This window comes from Manduca sexta, chromosome 17, assembly GCF_014839805.1.
Source record: "Manduca sexta isolate Smith_Timp_Sample1 chromosome 17, JHU_Msex_v1.0, whole genome shotgun sequence".
Classification (NCBI taxonomy): Eukaryota; Metazoa; Arthropoda; class Insecta; order Lepidoptera; family Sphingidae; genus Manduca; species Manduca sexta.
In genome coordinates, this window is record NC_051131.1 from 6,466,627 (window position 1) to 6,486,817 (window position 20,191).

At 32.8% G+C, this 20,191-nt stretch overlaps 2 protein-coding genes across 2 annotated transcripts; one reads left to right on the plus strand and one right to left on the minus strand.

Annotated features, from left to right (window-relative positions):
• Positions 1-12,678: 12,678 nt before the first annotated feature.
• On the plus strand, positions 12,679-14,035 carry LOC115454416 (malectin-B). Its single transcript, XM_030183156.2, has one exon. It carries the CDS (start codon positions 12,884-12,886, stop codon positions 13,685-13,687), a length of 804 nt encoding a protein of 267 aa, XP_030039016.1. The 5' UTR covers positions 12,679-12,883; the 3' UTR covers positions 13,688-14,035.
• Positions 13,980-18,427, minus strand: LOC115454425. The gene is made up of 3 exons (XM_030183167.2): positions 18,064-18,427; positions 15,378-15,802; positions 13,980-14,292 (listed from the first exon to the last, which is right to left on the minus strand). Exons 1-3 carry the CDS (start codon positions 18,220-18,222, stop codon positions 14,214-14,216), a joined length of 663 nt encoding a protein of 220 aa, XP_030039027.1. The 5' UTR covers positions 18,223-18,427; the 3' UTR covers positions 13,980-14,213.
• Positions 18,428-20,191: the final 1,764 nt, after the last annotated feature.

The window sequence follows — 20,191 nt, forward strand, 5'->3', positions numbered from 1 at the left end:
TTTAAATTAAAACCTATAGTTTGGTTCGTTAGCTTCATAACAGCCTAGTATCAGATCCTTAAGTGTATGTTTGTATACTGGAAAAGGCCATTAAGTTTTTTTGAACAAAAACGATAAATGTAACAAAAATTGGTTTTGGTTGGTTTATTGAAAAATTGATTTTTTACAAATAAGAAAACAGTTGAAGCACAAGTTTTTTTTACATTTAATAAGGTGTATTGCCTCTACGTACACTTATTACTAACGTGACCAGACGTCCCGTTTTGAACGGCACCGTTCCTGTTTTCGGTAATCTGTCCCGGTGTCCCCAGAAAAAACTCGGGGACTATAAATTTAAATTTAATCTAGTCTACGGAGATTAGATAAAATTTAAATTTGTAGCAATCGTTTGTTGATGCAAGCTTTCCCGCACCAATGCCACCATTTGAGCAGCTTGTTCGGACGAAGTATCCATATTTATGGTTACGAAACTTTAGTTAAGTTTAAAGACTAATAATCAATACTAATGGTAACAACCATTTAAATCGCAAATGAAAAAAAAATAAAAAAGAATTAATTTCACACTACTCTAAATATAAACGAATTTGAGAAAATGCATACATTTTACTTTCACGGCTATAATTTTATGTTTTACTACAGTTTTATTTTGAATTATTGTTTTTTTTATTATTAATGGATAGTCTCGACATTTTCATTTAATTTAATCTCAAAAGTTAGCATACTTATCAAAAATATCAATTCGCAAGTAATCTTAAATTTTGATGCAGTTTATGAGTCCGTCAGTGTATATTCCCTGTAAAGTTCTACTCGAAACATACCTTTATATAACTGTTTTAGTGTATGCAAAATTGAACAATAAGAATCTATTCACCCGTTTTAGAACTGCAACAGAAATTAATAACTTTACCAGAATTGTGTTTATATAACTGTCTGACAGCAATAGAATAAAACTAATTTTATTTCGTAACTAATGCGCTATTTTTGTTTTTGGACAATATATTTTATATTAGGTACCGTTTAGATGTAACTAGCCATCGATTTTCTTTTTTCAAATATATATTAAAATGTTATAATATTTTAGCTACCGGTCCTAAAAGCTTATTGCTAAGAGCCTACAACCAATTTCAAACAAGACGTTCCAATTTATTTTTATTATGTACGGGTATCCTTCAGCTCCTATTGATGTCCTCCATTTCCATTTAAACGGTATTTTTTTACAATCAAGTTTTTTTCTCATAAAACTTCAAGTGATTAGGTTTCAACAAAATGTAAACGCAAACTTACCGCAAAAACATCGTTAAGAGAATATGGCACTTAATAATTTGTCTTATGTCAAGGTTTTTTTATAGAGAATGATAATAAATTACAAATGAGTTGGAAAATGAAACTTGAACAATTTAATTATTTATGCCGAGTTAACGTTAGTAAAATGATTATAGTTAAGCATTTTTTATCAATGGAAGATTTTAAAATTATTGTAGGGACTGTCACATCCAACCACGTCATCAATGAAAATAAACTGTACTATCATGTTGTGCAGAGATAGAATTAATATATTGTGTTATTTATTAAAATTATTAACTAAATTTACTCCAATGAAGTGCTTAATAGTAAAAAGTCCTGGGTAGCATCGCGTTATTATTATCTATGGATAAAGGATACTAGATAGTAGATACCTATTACTGCTTTTTTTATGGGATTAGCATGGCATTGTGTTTATCATTTAGGTACCAGCAGGCAAATGGCCCATTCGACTCGAATCGATGTTGTGTAATTTTTTTTTTATAATAAATATATAATGTTTTACTTTGCATAAAAAATTTCGGCCACACAAAACATTCATCGCTGAGAAGTTTTTCTCGTTTACATATCTTTGATATCGCCAACTATTTCGTTTCTTTTATAAATTTCTTTCGCTCAAACCCACACATATTGTTATGCCGAAGTTTAAATTAATTTTTTAGCTTATCACGTCATACAAGCAAGACGGATTAGACGATTATTGTTTGGTAAATCGGTTATTATGTCGATAAATTTACCCTCTGTAATTGCGTCTCGGAAAAGTTTATATACCTTAGGTAACTGGAAAAAAGGAATAATGATTTAAGTATTGAAACAAGCAGATTTATGGCAAATATGTAACTAACTCTTTTATAAGTATGAGTGATTATATTTAAGCTCAGTTCTTCCAGTTCAAACCGAGATGAGAATATAGGAGAGTTGATCAAGAGGTACAAGTTACCCTAAAATGTTAACGCTGCGATTCAGACGTCCAGAAGCAAACAATCCGCTGTCCGTCATGAAAGTAACATTTTTTAGCCTTTTTAAAGGACAGGTTTTAGTCTGTCGTTAAACACAGAGCTACCACTGAACGAGAAGCGTTAGTTTCCGCGCGTTACGAATCAGCTCTTGTCTATTCCAGGTAAAACACCGGTAGATTTTAGAACCAGCGCTCTCTGTAATTAATCTATATATGGGAGCATCTTTGGAGTAAAATCTAGTTTAAATCTATATTTTATATAAAATTATAAAGATTGTACTCTGGTTTGCTTCTTAACTAAATAAATATTTCCTAGAGCACTGTCCGGAAAACAAATGATAAAACACATACAAAGACCAAAAAGCCCCTAAAGTCCGTTCATACTAGCTACAAACTCAATATACGAATTATAGGTACCTATTATGTGAGTAAATGTAACCTTAAATTTCTATTAGGTTTCGGTCTCTTTTAACTCGGACATTTTCGTGTGCAGGCCCAACGTCCATAATAAGTATGTTGGTTATTCTATTTTTCGCTTTATCTGCCTTTTGGTTTCTTAGGAAGAAATGATTTTTGTTTGAACATAAAAAAAATCGTAGAAACCATATTATAGATGGTAACTACTCTTTGTATATAATATTTTTTTCTCCCTCCCTAAATATAATATTTCCCTACCGGTGTTGTAACTGAGACTTGAATTCGCCAATAATAAATACCTAAAATAGGAATTGTGGTATAGACGCTCCAGGAGGATAGATGCCCCGATCATTATCTAAGATATTTAGAGGCACGCATCGTTAAGTATACCGCCATATTGTGATAAATAATACTATGAGCCTCCGCATTGAGCCGTAATATCTGTCTGCATGTCTGAACGCCATAAACTATATAACTATACTATACCAAAATTTACAGGTTACAGTCTACCGCAGGAATATAAAGGCAGCTATATTTATAGCGGGATTTTTATCCCGGAAAAGCTTTTTTACGGGGGCGGAGCCACGCAAAAACTAGTACTTAATAATAATAAATATTTTACGGTTGAAATATTAAAATTGGAATAAAACTACACCATATGTGATCAAAAATACTGTTCCACATACCAAAAACAACTAGACTGTAGGCGTCTATCCCCCTTATTAGAGTTGGCATATATTTCCCTGCCACCCCGAGCTGACTTCTTTGTTTACTAAGTACATTTTTCATTTATTTTATTTTGAATATAAATTGTCTTTATTTACATAAGCTTATTTAATTAAGTAATAATTAAATATTCTCATGTACCTTGACTTATCATAAGTGCAACTATGTTCGCCTACGTGATGAATAAAGCATTTTATTTTATTTTATTTTATTAAGCTCATTTTCATGTACATAAGAAAAATGTTTTTTCATTTACCAGTTAATATACCTGTCAGTAATCACTAAAATCCTTTTGGTAACATTACTAGTTTTCAGATCACAGCTCGAATTAAAAAAGTGAGCCATCTACACCACAATTACTTTATTCGTTACATCACTTGTACGTTACGTGTTTTAGACACTTACTTATTTTGTTTATAATTTTTCTAATCCATTCTGTCACTTTCATCCTTAATGTAAAAAAAATAATTCAATTTTATACTAGTCATTAAACAAAAATGTTTATTGGTAAGCGTCAATATGTTTAATTATAACATTAATTGCACTTGGACTTGGCTATTCAGCTTTTGAAATTCTATTTCGGTAGAGTTACTTGGCACCCCAATGTAACTGTTGAGTAAATACTTCAGACCGAGCAATTTAATTATAGCTTAAATTCGTCGGGACATTCAAATCTGTTTTATGTGCCTGAACTTAGGGTCACAAAACCCTAAGAAATTAACTAACGTATACTCGTGCATATTGTATGCGATATGGTCGCATTTTTGATAAAAAATTAAAATAAAATGGGTACTTAAGAGACCGATATTCAGCTCAAATACTACTTACTGAACTGTATAAAACTTTGTCTTTGGATCAAAACAATTGCCTTTTCTTTTATAAAGTTAACAATACGCAATACTTACTTGTAATCGTCAGCTCAACCAAATAGTACTTAGTCTGTAAAAGCGGATACTTTTACAAAAGACAGTTGGAAGTATTCGAGTATTTTATTCCGCTTCACGCAAAAAAGACTACAAAAAGAATTCCAACTTCATTGTAAGGTAAGAGACATGCAACGTTTTAACGCAGGAATACACACATTGAGAAGTATGACTTGTCTTTGAAGGTTCGCACCTCTTGTAGAGAATATTAATAATTATGGTACAATAAAGAGAATATTAATAATACAAAAAAAAATCGTATAGGAAATTAAAAGAGAAAAATTAAGAGAGATTACCTAAAGGAAACATTTTGGCGTTAAACTCGAGATATTCTCGAAATATCGAGATGTTTCTAAACATTTTTATTTTAAACTCGAACATACCAGTTACACACGCTTAGTTCTACTGCTTAATAATATTACATAGGTGCTACTAATATACGTAGGTTGGCGTTACCTAATCATATAATTAACGCTAATTTAGCGCAAGTTGACGTAAGTTCAGTAAATTTCGTAAAATTACAATTTACAGGAACACATAACTTGGATAGTATTTAATATAGTAGAACAAATGTACTTTTAATCACTGCACCAGCGGTTTAGGCTTGTCATCTCTAAACTATAATGTATTCCTCATGTATTCGTATAGACGCAAGTGTCATATTATCTGCTACAATTTCCAATTCGAAAATACTCACGCGTCAAAAAACTCGCACTTCCCGCCCAACCTATTTCCGCATTTCAAAGTCCTAAGAACATTACAACTAAAATCCTAAACAAAAATGTGAAAGATGTATTTAAACAAAATAATGTAATGCTTTTAAAATAGTTTTCGACAATGTAATCCATTACATACATTACTCAACAAATCGTTTTTCGCAACGCGATCAATGGTACAGAAATATTTTCCAATCGTAATGTAATATGTTATAAATATTAAATGTACACGCTAAATATTCTTTGTATATATGTGAGCAAATCTAATTTTAAAAATTAGGTAATACTTATACAGATTTTTTATGTTTACACGAATGTTAAACATTAATATTAAACAATTTTTCGGATTTTATCGCGGTTTTAATATCTTACTTTTCTCCCGACGTTTCGAAGACTCTCATATAGCTGACGTGAAACAACGACGCTCTACGAAATCTGCAGTCGCTGAACACTCTGAAGGAGGCTCCAATCATTATCTGCGACTAGACAAGCCATAAATCCTTGCCAAAGAACACCGATTGCCAAAGAAGACCTGCCTAGAATGATCTGTGAGGCTAATGAAATTAAAAAACATCCTAATTTTAATAGGGAAGATGGTTGGAAGCTTGCACAAACCTAGAATCCAGTTCCCAAAAAGAACCCAAAAGACCAGCTGCCAGACTTCAAGACGCTGTGAGCTCATTCTGCGTAGATCGGACCACCAAAAGTAAAATTTGAAAAGTATAATTGTAGAATGTAAGTAGATATTGTAACTTTGACTTTGCGGATAACCAATACCTCAGTCCCCTCCGTGACCATGAAGGCTGCAAAGTCTTCGAAACGCGTCGGGAGAAAAGTAAAATATTAAAACCGCGATAAAATCCAAAAAATAGTTTAATTTTAATACTTATGTATACAGGTTAATTTTTACATCGCGTTTATAAATGAAACCACATACTCATTTTTTCCCTTGCTACCATTGTACCAGAAATCATCTATAAATAACGAATATTTCAACAATAAATCCCAGATGTTTCTTTTTTATTTTTTTTTTCATTTTTTAGTTTAGTGTGAATATCGCGTGGCGTGAGGTAAAGGTATTTCTAACCAAAAGTGTCGTATTGTTGCTACAACGAATTCCCTTAGAGGAGTAGTAATGGTATTACAGCGCGCTAAAATTACTTTTTAATCATATTTTTTTTTTTTTAAACTTGCACTTTTTTATTTTACCCCTACAGTTCCAGTAACTTACTGTAAAATGTTATTTTAAACAAGATAATTATGTGATTTCATTTAGTAAAGAATTGTCAAAATGACCCTGTTTGTAATAAACAAAAGCGATTTTGTTCGGCTTTACCAAAAATACTTAGAAGTCTAACATATAAAAGTTGAAATTTGAAAGCGGTTACTTGTATGTAATTAATTGAAAGAACTACGTTCTGAGTTTTTCTTGGTCCCTCCTTTCAATAACTTAGGTTGATACTAAGTACTCTATGTCTATATATGCATACATTTGTTATTATTTTGTCATGATAGATTTTTAAATTAGAGAAGTCACAATTTCATCATGTCATGGATCAAGATTACCACATATTTTCTGATCAAAATCAATACTCAGATTACACATTTCAAGTGTACCTAATTTTCTCCGAGTCTAGCGATCAAACAAAAAAGAGTATTTGTCGATGTTTCAATTATTAGCAATCGGACTGCGGGTGCTTAGCCAAAATGTTACATTCTCCAGATAGATTAATGTCAACAATCTTACGGCTGTTTCAATCTATGGTCGTAGTTGAAGTAGTATTTATGGTTTTTCATAAGTACTACTACAACCAGTCCTAGGGTAAATAAGCCCCAAAGTCAAACGACCTAAACAAGAAAAGACACTAAATAATACAAATTAGCATGTCAGTTCTCCATTACGACTAAATAACTATAACTTTAATAAAATTTGAGTAAAGACGCGAAATGAGAAGGACGTATGATACAAATTCTAGAATATATACATTAAATTTCTATGATAAAGGAGTTGCAAGCAAAAATAATAGCTTAAGAAAGTATGAAGCTGAGAAGAGGGTAGCTGGTATTGAACTAGGGTGGACATAACTGCTTCCTGTGAATGATATGAATAGACATTTTAAATTAGTGCTATATCCCTCTGACTTTGAAAATTTTATTTAACGTTACCGAACCGACCTAATTTGAAGTACAATGCAGTTCAAAAATGTTTTAAATAAGAATTAACACCACTTTTAGAGTAAGGCGTCTGCTTGGTATAGAGATACAATGTATTATATGAACGGCCCATATAATTAGATACATCGTGTTGAAACTCCACTAAAAAAACTATCTGACCTAGGATTCGAACCTTATAATTATAATCCGCGATTGATTGCTCATGTTTGCTGCTAATAATTTTAAAATGTATCTACCTATTAACAAGTCGATTATAATATGTATTCTATTGAACCAATTTCAAATATATGTATACTTATTAAAAATAATCTATATTAAATCTGTATTAAATCTAATAAAATAAAATCTAAACAGTGATATCTATTACCAACTTAATAAAAAATAACAATATTAATTTCTTTTAATATTTATATTACCTATTGTTAAAAATATTTGAAGTACGATGTGATATTAACTAAGATTAAATTGTGTTAGCAAAACAATTGTATAAGAGCAAAACCCACATCTCATTTAACTAAAATTATATACTAATGCATAATTAAGTAATTATTAATCATTTACCATGTGCAGCTATCTGCGCGTGAAGATCTGATCATGTAATCATTAACACTTGAACTAACTTTTTCACGACACTAAAATCAATGTAATATTTTATTTTTATTATTCACTTAAAATTTATCAATGCAATAAATAATATCACGCGAAAAAACTTTTTTGTGTGTTCGATTATTTCAAGAATTATTGTGATAAATTATTTCAAGCTGAATATAAGAAAAAAAAAATTACCCAGTCTCTAATACTTTTACGTCAATTGTAATTTACGCGCGAAATTAAAAAGGCAAGCGGTATAAGATCGCGTGCTACCCCTCGGCCGCGCTTAGACTGACTGTTTCAGTGTTACCATTCATAACTTCAAGCAGAATGTTCCTATGGGATAGGCGCCGTCCCGTGTAGTTTAAACACACGCAATCGCTTGGAAATAAATACCTTCTTTAATGCAACCGTTAATTAACGGTTAGTTCAATGCACAGTTTTAGGTATTTGGTATTGTTAACGAATATCCTTACTACGTAATACTTGTACACATAACATGATGTTTGTCATAATAATTAATTATTATGACAAGTAAACAACTTTAGCAGCATAATATATACCTAATAATAAAACTGAATAACCTCGATTTATTTAAAGTTTAAAAGAAATTAGTGATAGAAAAAAGTACAATCTCTATTAATCTGTAACATCAACCACCCAAATTATAATACGTTTGTACCCACACATTAAGGTTGTGTAACTTCGACTGTTCTAAACGATAATTGTACCTTAGAATCGCAATACCAGATAATTAAAAAAACTGCAATTTTTTACGTTGACCTCGTGAACCATTAGATAGGTACATGATATATTTTTTTTTTTTTTTTTTTTTTTTACGTAGCTAAATCATCAGTTGACTATCTCCCGCCTTGGGATGGGCGGGAGGGCGTGTCAGACTTTTACTGACTAAAAACCTACGGTGTTCCCATCCTTTGCCTATGTGCCTAGGTCCAAGATCCGGTGGCATTGAGACCTAGGCAGGCACCGGCCCTAAAGGGCCCCGCAAATCCACACTGACACTGCTCTTCGAGGCGCGCGTGGAACACTACGCGCCGTACACACGGAAGCCGTTGGGGTGTTTCGGGCGACGAGCTACCCAATGCTCGTCACCCGACGGTCCGCGCCTACGGAGGCCGACGATCCTCAGCGGACGTTCGACGCCCGCGTCTTGTGCGTCTGCCGTGGCGGATGGGACGTTGGGCGCTTTGGCGCCGTATCCGTTCCGCCACCTCCTTTGCGAGCATCACGTCCTCGCAGAAGGAGGTGACTGCGTCCCCACTCTCTCGCCCCGGAGCATGGCTTCTACCAGGCCCCGACGCGAGAGGTCTCCGCCACCGATGGCCGTTGTGAGAACACGGCGGTGCTCAGCCCAAGCTGGGCACACCTCCACCGTATGCTCCACCGTGTCCTCCGGCCGATCAGGTACATGATATTTTACGATTATAAGTGATTTACGAGGCTTTCATATCGACTTCCGTAACCTAACAAAATATTTCTGAGTATTTTTTTTAGTGTTTAAAATCGAAATGTACAACAAATTTTAGATTACTCATGAGTTTGGTTCTTAAGATTAGTAAGTATATAACATATACAATTCCACACTTACGGTTTACTGAATTGCATTGAATTATAGAAACAAAAAAGTTAATAAAGTACGAAATATTAATTTTCCGTAGGGTACATTCTGTAACGGTCCTCGTCAATCTCCCAACGCGGTGACCTCAATCACACTTTAAGCTTCGCTATTTCGTACAATTCAATTCTTGTGATTTCATAAAGTATAGTTTGGTAATCTCATTAACATATTTTATAAGAAATATTCCTATACAAAACGTGACACGAACAGTGATATAAAAAATATTGAATATCTTAGTAAATAAATCAAACAATGAAGCGTAAGCTGAGCAAAACAAACGACGCGAAAGAAATAATAGAGTTTGATCATCGTGTGATACCTATTCTGCTCAAAACCAACGAGGCGAGTTCGATGTTTTTTTTAAAAAAAGGATAGTAAGTCCTTCAGGTGTTCCGCGTTTAAGCGCCGTATCATTGCGTATTAATGGAAAGCAAGTTTGTCATTTTTCAAACGAGGCTTAAAAACAGTATAGTGCTTACGGTAGGCAGCGGCTTGTCTGTGTCCCTGGCATCGCCGAGTCATGAGCAGCGGTGGCCGCTTACCATCAGGCGGGCGCTAACTCGTCTGCCAACACTGGCACATAAGAAAAGAAAAAAGACAGCCAAATATAGCCGAAACGTTCAAACGGCACAAATTCATATTAGCATATAACATGTACATACTTATATAAGACAATGTATTACGTTTTTTTTTAGATATTAATCTACGGACTGTCCATAAAGCCCTATAATGTTAAAACTGAATGTACAATATTCACATTTACGTACCTTTTATTTGGGTACTTCCACCACTGTGTATAAATTTTATTATGCCTCGGTGGCGGAAAATATTAATCCCGAAAAAACTTTATCACGTGGGTAGTGCTGCGGGAAAAGGCTAATTCTAAATATAGTTGAAGTTCCTTTATAAAATTTTCATTACTGAACCACAGCTAATCATAATATTATTATATTCTAACATTTGATTTCTCAGTTTAATGACTCGCCAAAATGCTATTGTTCCTAATGAAAGATAGAAATGTTTAGTCTCGCCATCCATTGTTTGCTTATCGTGTCTTGGTTGTACCCTGAGGTATTAATCGTAAGTAGCCATTACTATAATACAAAACGGTGCGGTTTAAATCGCAAATGAAGATATTTAGACTACAACGTTATCACAACATGGCATACATCTTGTAGGCGTACAACTACGCGTACGCTGTACTAGTACGTCTACCGCACTAAAGTCCCGGGTTCAAATATCGGCTAGGGCCAAAAATAATTGTGACTGGGTTTTTACATCTTAAAAATAACTATGTCGCAGCTCATAATCGGAAATTCGGCGGTGTGATATCCCCGTGACTCGGAAAGCACAGTCCTGCGCCTGATCATTCTCAGGCACATCACCAAAAGCTGTCTCAGGCATGTTGGATTGCCTTCCTACCGCGCTATGAGAGTGAAGGAACTGAGCAATGCACCTATGTATTGCGCATGATCTCCGTTGAGATTAGTCGCCGTGGGCGAGATTCGGCTAGGAGGGATTCATTCATAATCTTTACTTATATTCCCTGTATACCTAACCCTTTAACAATAGAAACACCATCCAACACCTTGAATTACAAAATATTTAAACTGGAACACAACAGTGACTATACTAATGATTTCTTATGTTTACGCGAATGTTAGACATTGAAATAAAAACTATTTCACGGATTTTATCGCGGTTTTTTATATTATTATTTTCTCCCGACGTTTCGAAGACTTGCAGCCTTCATGCGGGGGGACTGAGGTGTTGTTCATCCGTAAAGTCAAAGTTACAATATCTACCTACATTTTTCAAGTATACAACTTTTTTAAATTTTAGCTGTTGACGGTCCGATCTACGCAGAATGAGCTCACAGTGTCTTGAGGTCTGGCAGCCGGTCTTTTAGGATCCGATTTAATTAAATGTAGAACAGGATCCCAGGCTTGTGCAAGCTTCCAGCCATCTTCCCTATTGAAATTTGGGTGTTTTTTAATTTCAATAGCCTCGCGAATCATCCTAGTCAGGAATCGGTGTTCTTTGGCACGGATTTGTGGCTTGTCTAATCGCAAATAATGATTGGGGCCTCCTTCAGAATGTTCAGCGACTGCAGACTTCGTAGAGCGTCGGTGTTTCACGTCAGCTGTATGTTCTTTTACGCGGGTAATATCCCTATATTTCTTTTTGTTTGTCCTATACAAGAGAGGCCACAGTTGCAGTCTATCTTTTATACAACCGGTTCTTGCAGAGGTATATGGCACTTGACAGGGGGTAAAAATTGACTACTTAATCTTCTTAGGTGGCTTGAAATAGGTTTTATTGAAGCACGCTTCAGGATGTAGCCAATCTTGTCGGTACAAGTCAAGGTCAAGCAACTCATGTCTTAGAATGGCGAGCACAGTGAAACACCAAAAAAACTTTGTAAGTAAGTATGTAATTCAATATGTTGGATGGTGTCTCTACTGTTTATGGGCGTAACGCTTACCATCAGGCGAACAGCAAGCTCGTCTCGTCATTCAAAACAATAAAAAATAAATACAGGCAGACTTAGGAACTTTTGAATTTATATTATTATGTGTAAGTATATTAGATAAGAGTAATAATAGTTTATGATAATATTTGAAGAACAGTTTAACATATTACGAGCAGCGTCATCTAGTAATCAACAAATGTAAACCAAAGCGGTGAGCATGTCATTTTTTAAAAACATGATAATGAAAAGTTATGTCCCTTCATACCCTCGCGACATGGTGACAAAATCAACCCGCTTATATTCTCTTTTGAGTCTTCTATTGCATCTTTTATTTCTAGTATGACTACGCGTCATGGAGGAAGAAAAAAGTACATAATAATTCCATCTTTGATGTTAAACACATAAAAATATGCAAGAGAATCAAATAGATGGCGCTGAAAATTAAAAATCGTCTAAATCTATCGCTGGAGTTGCTATTTATAAAAAAAAACTCTATCACATACTATTTGCTTAGAGCAAGTTAAATAATATAATATGGGTGTGCTAAACTTAATTAAAATCTAATCCGTTCAACCATATCTCCTTATTATACTTCGAACATAATTTTAAATTAACTATGATATCAATACGTATTTTTTTTAGAGAAATTACTCTTTTTTACTGCAAATAACGATGTTTGTATATCGATAATTTTTCAGATTTCATTATAGTTTTATTGTAATCGGTAACATTAATTTATTCACATCGCTACGCGAAATAATTCTCTTTGTCGCTACGTCACTAGTTGGCATGGCATTCTATGGCATTTTGAAAGTCTGCTATGATTTGTAATGCCGGTAATATCCAAGTTAATTTTCGAAGAGAAACCTTGACAGTATCGGTGTGTGCTAGTAAAATTGTTAGTTGGTGCGTTGATATTTAAAGTGAAAAAATATAATATACAATTAACTAGTGACATTAACCATGACGATGTTGCGGCTAACACTTCACACTTTTATTTTCATACTTTATACCATAAAAACAGCTACTGGTTTAGGTGAAATTATTTATGCTATCAATGCTGGTGGACCTGCTCACACTGACATATACGGAATTCATTATGAAAAAGATTCTCTGCAAGGAAGAGTCGGCACCGCTTCAGATTACGGTAAACAATTGGTTATGATCGGTCGAGTTAACCCTAAAGATGAAATACTATACCAGACGGAGAGATACCACCACAGCACATTTGGGTACGATATACCTGCAAATAAGGATGGCGATTATGTCTTAGTTTTGAAATTCAGTGAAGTTTATTTTAATGCTCCCAACATGAAAGTGTTTGATGTAGTTTTGAATGGGGACCACACTATTGTGGCTGATCTAGATATTTTTGACAAAGTGGGCAGAGGTGTAGCACATGATGAGTACATACCTTACTCAATTAAAAACGGCAAATTGTATTACAATGAAGAGGAATCAGATATACGGGGAGGTAAAATTAAAGTAGAGTTTATTAAGGGTTACAGAGATAATCCTAAAATTAACGCCTTGTATGTAATGAGAGGTACTATAGATGAAGTCCCAAAACTACCTCCCTTAGTGTGGCCTGAAAATGAAACAGAGGAACCAAAAGAAGAAATAGAAGAAAAAAGCTCAAAACCAAGACGTGCCAGTGGGCCCAAACAACCTGACCCTTATTCTATGGATGAAAGCTCTGTCCTAATACCAGTGTTCATCACTATAGGTGCTTTTGTACCTTTATTATTTTGCCTCTGTAAACTTTAAGTCAATTTATTTTATACCATCTTCCATATTTTTGTTGTATGTGTATTATAATATATTTTAATTATCATGAATATATTTAATTATTTCAATTCTTTAAATAGAAAATTGTGATATCAGTCTCAATTTAACAGCAGAAAAAAAATACTGCTCATTCCATAAAAAAACCTTTAATAAGTTAAGATTTTTAGATTTTTGCACATAAAATAAGTATTTGATTATTGTAAATAGAAAATGTGTTTAGATATTATACATTTTTAGTTTGCTTAATTTACTTACTAAAATAAATTCAATGTTCTAAGTCAATTGGTTTAATAAACCACAATAAATCAAATGTTAATAAACCATAAATATTAAACTGTTTTATTAACTATTAATAAATAGTGATCCTATTTAGAGTTATATTATTCCTTACAGATTTAAAACTCATGTTTTTTATTACATAACCATCTCTATATCAGCATAAGTCTTAATTTGTTTTATTATCTTTAATGAATAGCTATAAACAATGATAGTAATTGTATACAGATTATGTAGATTCTTCTTTAGTGTGATGATTAGCTCTTCTCCATTTTAATTTTTGTGATAGTTTAACCAGTTTGCGTAACCTGAAAATATACATATTCACATTTTAATATTAAATAAATAGTTTATTTTATATTTTAAAAGTGTATAATCCATGAATGTTGTTGATGAATAAACTTTTGTGAACATAGGTTTTAAATTGTGGGACATGTAGAATTTGTTATTAAAATTCAGGCACCAGTAATCGCAAACACTGTCAACCAACATATCCAACTACATTAAGTTTATAATTGTTACATTTCTGTTCCTACAAACAGCACAATTATAAGCAATTATAATAACATAATCCTGCAAACAGTATGATTATTAATGAAAGCCATTTACTTTTTCAAATAGTACTGTTTGTAAGTAAATAGTAGACTACATATGAGAGAGAGATGATAGAATTCAATTCATGAGTTCCATAATAATGGAAAATTTTAAACACTCATAGTATAGATTATATATAAGCAGTACATTCGAGAAATTAATTATAGCCTGACCAAGAAAATAACCTCACCATGTTGTGGTAAAATATTAAGCTAATGTCTTGTGACTTTAAGCTAGGATAACTTTAAAATCAAAGTTAAACAAAAGCTTTAAAAAAAAACAAAAAGTGCCTTCCCAAAGCAACATTTTTTATTTTGTCCTTAGCCCAATTTAACACAGTCTGTGAAAGTTCCGTCTACAACTTGGAATTCATTTAGCTTAGTCTTTCTAACAAGCCCCCTTGATATTATCATTTCCATGGCGTACGCTTGCCTAGAAACGCCACCACCCTTTCCACCTAACTGGCAATATCTACTGGAATTACAAGTTCATACACACATGTGGTACAGGGACAGTTGCAAAATTTAGCTCTTGGCTAAAGAAGGCGCGGTTCCGTAATTTTTCAGAGGTTTCCTCCTCTGAAAGTCACACGATGTGTTTTAAAGATAATGAACCACTCTGCGTATTAGTCGGCGATACTTATTAAAAAAAAAAAATTATATACTAGAGGGCTAAGCAACCATTTATTAAATAATCCGTTAAAGATATTATGTAACGCAAATCTCAAGAAAATGTATAAGTACTTATTTATAAAAAAAAATACAATTTCGATAGCTAGGGTGAAAAAAAATGTACTCACGCATTTGAGGTACCTTGCATTTCAAGCTCACAGTTTCCATTGCTATTTTGCACGAAACCTTTTTTGCAATTCGTTATTGAAGTAGTAACAGCGGCAGTTTTATTTGCCTGGAAAGGTGCGTCCACACTGGTTATAGTATCATTTTTTAAAGCTAAAGTTGTAGGAACAGCGGTAGTGCTATTTGCCTCAAGAGATACATCCACACCGGTTAGTGTGTAATTTTTTAGAGGCAAAGTTGTCATTATCACTTCAGCATCTACAACTGTATTATTTTTTTTTACATCAATAAAGTTTTCAGTCGTCATATTTGTCGTATTTACAGATGGAATTTCCGTTGATGTAGTCGTAGAATTTGTTGGTTTCGGTTTCGTGCCATTTGGTGGCTTAATTGTCATCTCCGAATAATCATAAGCGTAATCGTATTCCTGCAATTATCATATAAACACATACACATACACGGCTTAATAGCGAAAAATGGGTGTGGTAGTGGGCGCAACTAGTACTAAAACTATTCCCCATACGTATGCCGTCCCATGATGCGAATGGTGTGACAGGGAGCGAGCCTATAGGGTAGAAATTAGATTCCTGTCTAAAACCTAAGATAACAACTAAGGTTTCAGAGAAATTTTAAAATGTAACGAAACTTACGTATCTGTACATATTATAAAACAAAGTCCCCGTTGCTGTCTGCCTGTATGTTATAAATTTTCTTAAAATCTACTGAACGGATAAAATTTGGTATGGAGATAGTGTAAGACCCTGGGAAGGTTATAGGCTACTTTCTATCCCGGGAAAATATATAGCGGGACCTTTATCCCGGAAAACTTCATCACAAAGCTAGTTCCTTATATAATTCTGCTATGGTAAATATAAACAAATAGTCGAGTAACTAGCATATGCGAGTATTAGAAACAATTTTTAAAAACTTTGTGATATTCCTAACACTATACATGTGAAATCTAGTGAATATGTTTGAATAGCTACCTACTAGGAGTAATCTCCTAGACCGCGGAACGGTTTTGAATATTTAGCATACAATTAGATATGCCCTGTAAATAGTAATAATTAAGTATTTTGGAAAGCACAGATTATTAGCACATGCTTATTTTATACAATTCACGCGGGCGAAAGCTTCAGTAAAACCTAGTATATAAAGGATTCAATTTTTAAACAAAAGTAAATTTATCTACATATCTGCATATTAAATTAAAATAACGCACTTTTTAATATCATAAAAGAGTTTAATTAAAAAATGCTCCGTCGAAATAACAAAATTCTGTCGAAACAAATGAAGTCATAATAAGGTACTACTTATGTACTGTACTTAGTACAGTATTAACTAACAAAGTAATTACACCTCAAAAGTAATGAAAAATAATAATAAAAAAAAAGTTAATAGGTAAGTATGTAAGCCGAGCTCGTAGATATCAATGTATAATAAAACTAAAACAGTGTGTTGTAGAAGTAACATAAAAGTATTTCTTAAAATAAGATAAAATATAAGTGGGAAGTAACTATTATTATTATTTAATGATACGGACAGCACGTCGCCCGCAAATTCTCAGAAAAAGCGCAAATTACTTTCCTTGACATAATATGCGTCAATATGCGTGTTACTTCAGTTCAGGGGTCCTTTGACCGGATTACTCGAGTTCCCGAATCTTTTGGATATTTTCCCGTCTTAACTTAAGGTTATAGCTTAAGGTCCATTTTTCATACATTTTGTTTCACCTTTAATCTGGGTAACTAAACAAGTATTGACAAGTAAAGAATTTAAATTCACGTCTAGTTAGTGATTAGTTCTCGCAGTTGAAAGAAAAACGTAAAAATAATTAATATGCATGGATACTTATTTAGGCCTTTAAAATTTCGTCGTATTAAATTTTAAAGGCCGAAATATCCATGCATATTAATTATTTTTACGTTTTTCTTTCAACTGCGAGAACTAATCACTAACTAGACGTGAATTTAAATTCTTTACTTGTCAATACTTGTTTAGTTACCCAGATTAAAGGTGAAACAAAATGTATGAAAAATGGACCTTAAGCTATAACCTTAAAGCAGAATCCTCGAACTTAAACCTTAATTCTAACCCAAAACCTCAGTGCGGTAGTCGAAGCCTCCACGCAATACATTATACAATTGGGTACGCCATCCATAATTCAATTATTGCATTATTTAGTTATTTTAGTTATTCATAATGCATTATTGACAATTACGTGGGCCATACAATAAAAAGAGAACAAACAACATCAAATAAATTCATCCCTAAGCCTGTATTGCTGCGATACGAGCCTGGGGCCTGGAGCAGTGACCGCCGTGAACTGATGTAATAATTAAATTTTATCTTTGAAAAATTAAATAAATGTAGGTACGTTTTTGCTGTTTCAAGGTTACGAATTCCCTTTCAAAATCAATAAAACACTTGGACAAATTATAACGAAATTGAATGCAAATTATTTTTAAAGTTATCAACTGTAGAGCATTGTTCCCTACCTAATATAATTTTGCGTAAAACTTATTTAAATCATCATAATACTGTTCACTAGCACTAAAACAAAATTGTAAACGCTTCTTTAAACATTATTATGTTAAGTGTCAGTCATATTTCATACATAGAGGTTTTTTTTCACTAAACACTACACTTGTTCAAAATTAACACCTCGCATGAAGTTGTTCTACTTACCACATATTCCTCTTTATTTCCCTTCATTAAAGCAAATATGTTCACATTTTTTACGTCAATTTCCAAATTCCAGGGTCCGTCTTGCCTCTGATCGTAAGTAGTATAACTACATGTTAATTCCCAAAGAAGACATTGAGCTAATAATATTAGCACGTACATATTGAAGTATTTTATTTCTTTATTTTATAAAACACAAAATAGTTATTTGAATTTTGCGATATAGTCCAGCGAATATGTGCGATCGAGTCGAAGAACCGGGTGCCCTGTGAGCTGTTTGCTTGAACGAAGTTATTTTCAACAGCTTAACAGTTATTTCAAGTAACTGTGGGAAGGTCGATAGCCTCTGTCGATGCACTACGTTCTCAGCATGAGTAAGGAATAATGTTAAGAAACACTGCTATGTAGATTTAAAAAATCATGATACAAATCGGGTAGTTCAATCTAATACATACCAGGAAGAACATTATTAGTTAAGTAAATCTATACTTAATATATTTGAACTATGTATATTAAAGTTGAGTACTTTGCTTTAATTTGTGAATAGGTATAAATACAGATAGAGACAATTACAAAAATAAAGTACTGCCTATTGGTTTACAAGTTAATATAATTCATTGCTGCGACGATCAGTAAAAGAACTTACTTTGTGTTTGTTGATACGTAAATCGAGCTGAATAGAACTTATGGGTTGAAACAAAACAGTACCTCATTGAGATGTTCACATGTACAAACCGACTCGAAAACTATTTTTGAAAAAATTATTATTCGTCTACAGAATCTAAATAAAAAAACAGTTGTTTCGTACCTAGATAAGTAGGTACCTAACTAAACCCTAACAATTAAAGATTTTTTTTCTTTTGAGTATTGAATTATTTAGGTTACTTATTACTTAATAGGTAAAAAATCTATATCAAAATAAAGTAACTAAATCAGAAAAGCGTTAAGTATAAAAAGTAGTATTAACATAAGTCCCCAGGTCACTAAGTATTGTTCTATTGAAGTATTACTGCAAAAAAATGTTTTACATAGCTAATTGTAGGAAGGGCCGTTACGCAGCCTCTACATACCTACTTATGTGTATATACTTACTTAAATAAATATAACGCATTTTTTTATGAAAATAAAAATACAAACATTTGTTTATTGATTAGTATTATAAGTTATGTATCTATGTAGAGTGCAGATTGAGACTTGATTGATATCGAAACGATATTCAGTGCTGAGCAAAATACATATTGTATTGCTTTAATTACATAAACAAGTTACAAAATATTTTTTATTCGTCTATTTGAAATATAAAACACAAAAATAATTTTAAAAAAAAATTAAACCGCCTTCAAAACCAAAAAATAATTTCACATAACAAGTATATATTGGATACCAATTTTGGAGTCGGCGCCTAATTAAAGCAAGCAAAAAAATAGAAATAATTTCAACAAAAAATTAAACCGCCTTCAAAAACCACTCAAAACTAAAAAATAATTATAATAATATATATATATATATATATATATATATATATATATATATATATATATATATGAAGAAGATTCAAGGATACCTAACGCAAAAACACAACTGATATATTTGGCTCACAGTACAACTATCGCGCTGTGATGTAAGTAACACCTCTGCCTACCCCTGAAAAGGGGAAAGGTGTTATGCTATATGTATAAGTATGTAAGAAGTACAGTCAACCAAACTCAATACAAAAACATAACTAAATACGTCACAGGAAAGCTAAATTCGCGATTCGATTTTCTTGGACGACATAATTATTTTGGTTTTTTTCATTTTAAAACCAAACTACCGAAGCGATGTTGAAAAAAAATTTATGGGACCAATCTGGAGAGAAATACTTACGAATAAAAAAATTTGCAAATCGGTTCATAAATGAGCCAGTTCTGAGGTAACAGACATACAAAAAAAAATATTCACGTCGAATTGATAACCTCTTCCTTTTTTTGAAGTCGGTTAAAAACCAATATTTTTTACATGTACCTACTTATATATAATCCAAGTTACAATAGGTATCCAGTTAAATGTTAGATAATGTAAGTAGATTAATAATAAGTAATTCAGTCCAGCACATTAATCAGTAAAAGAAAAATATCCTTTCATAAAATGA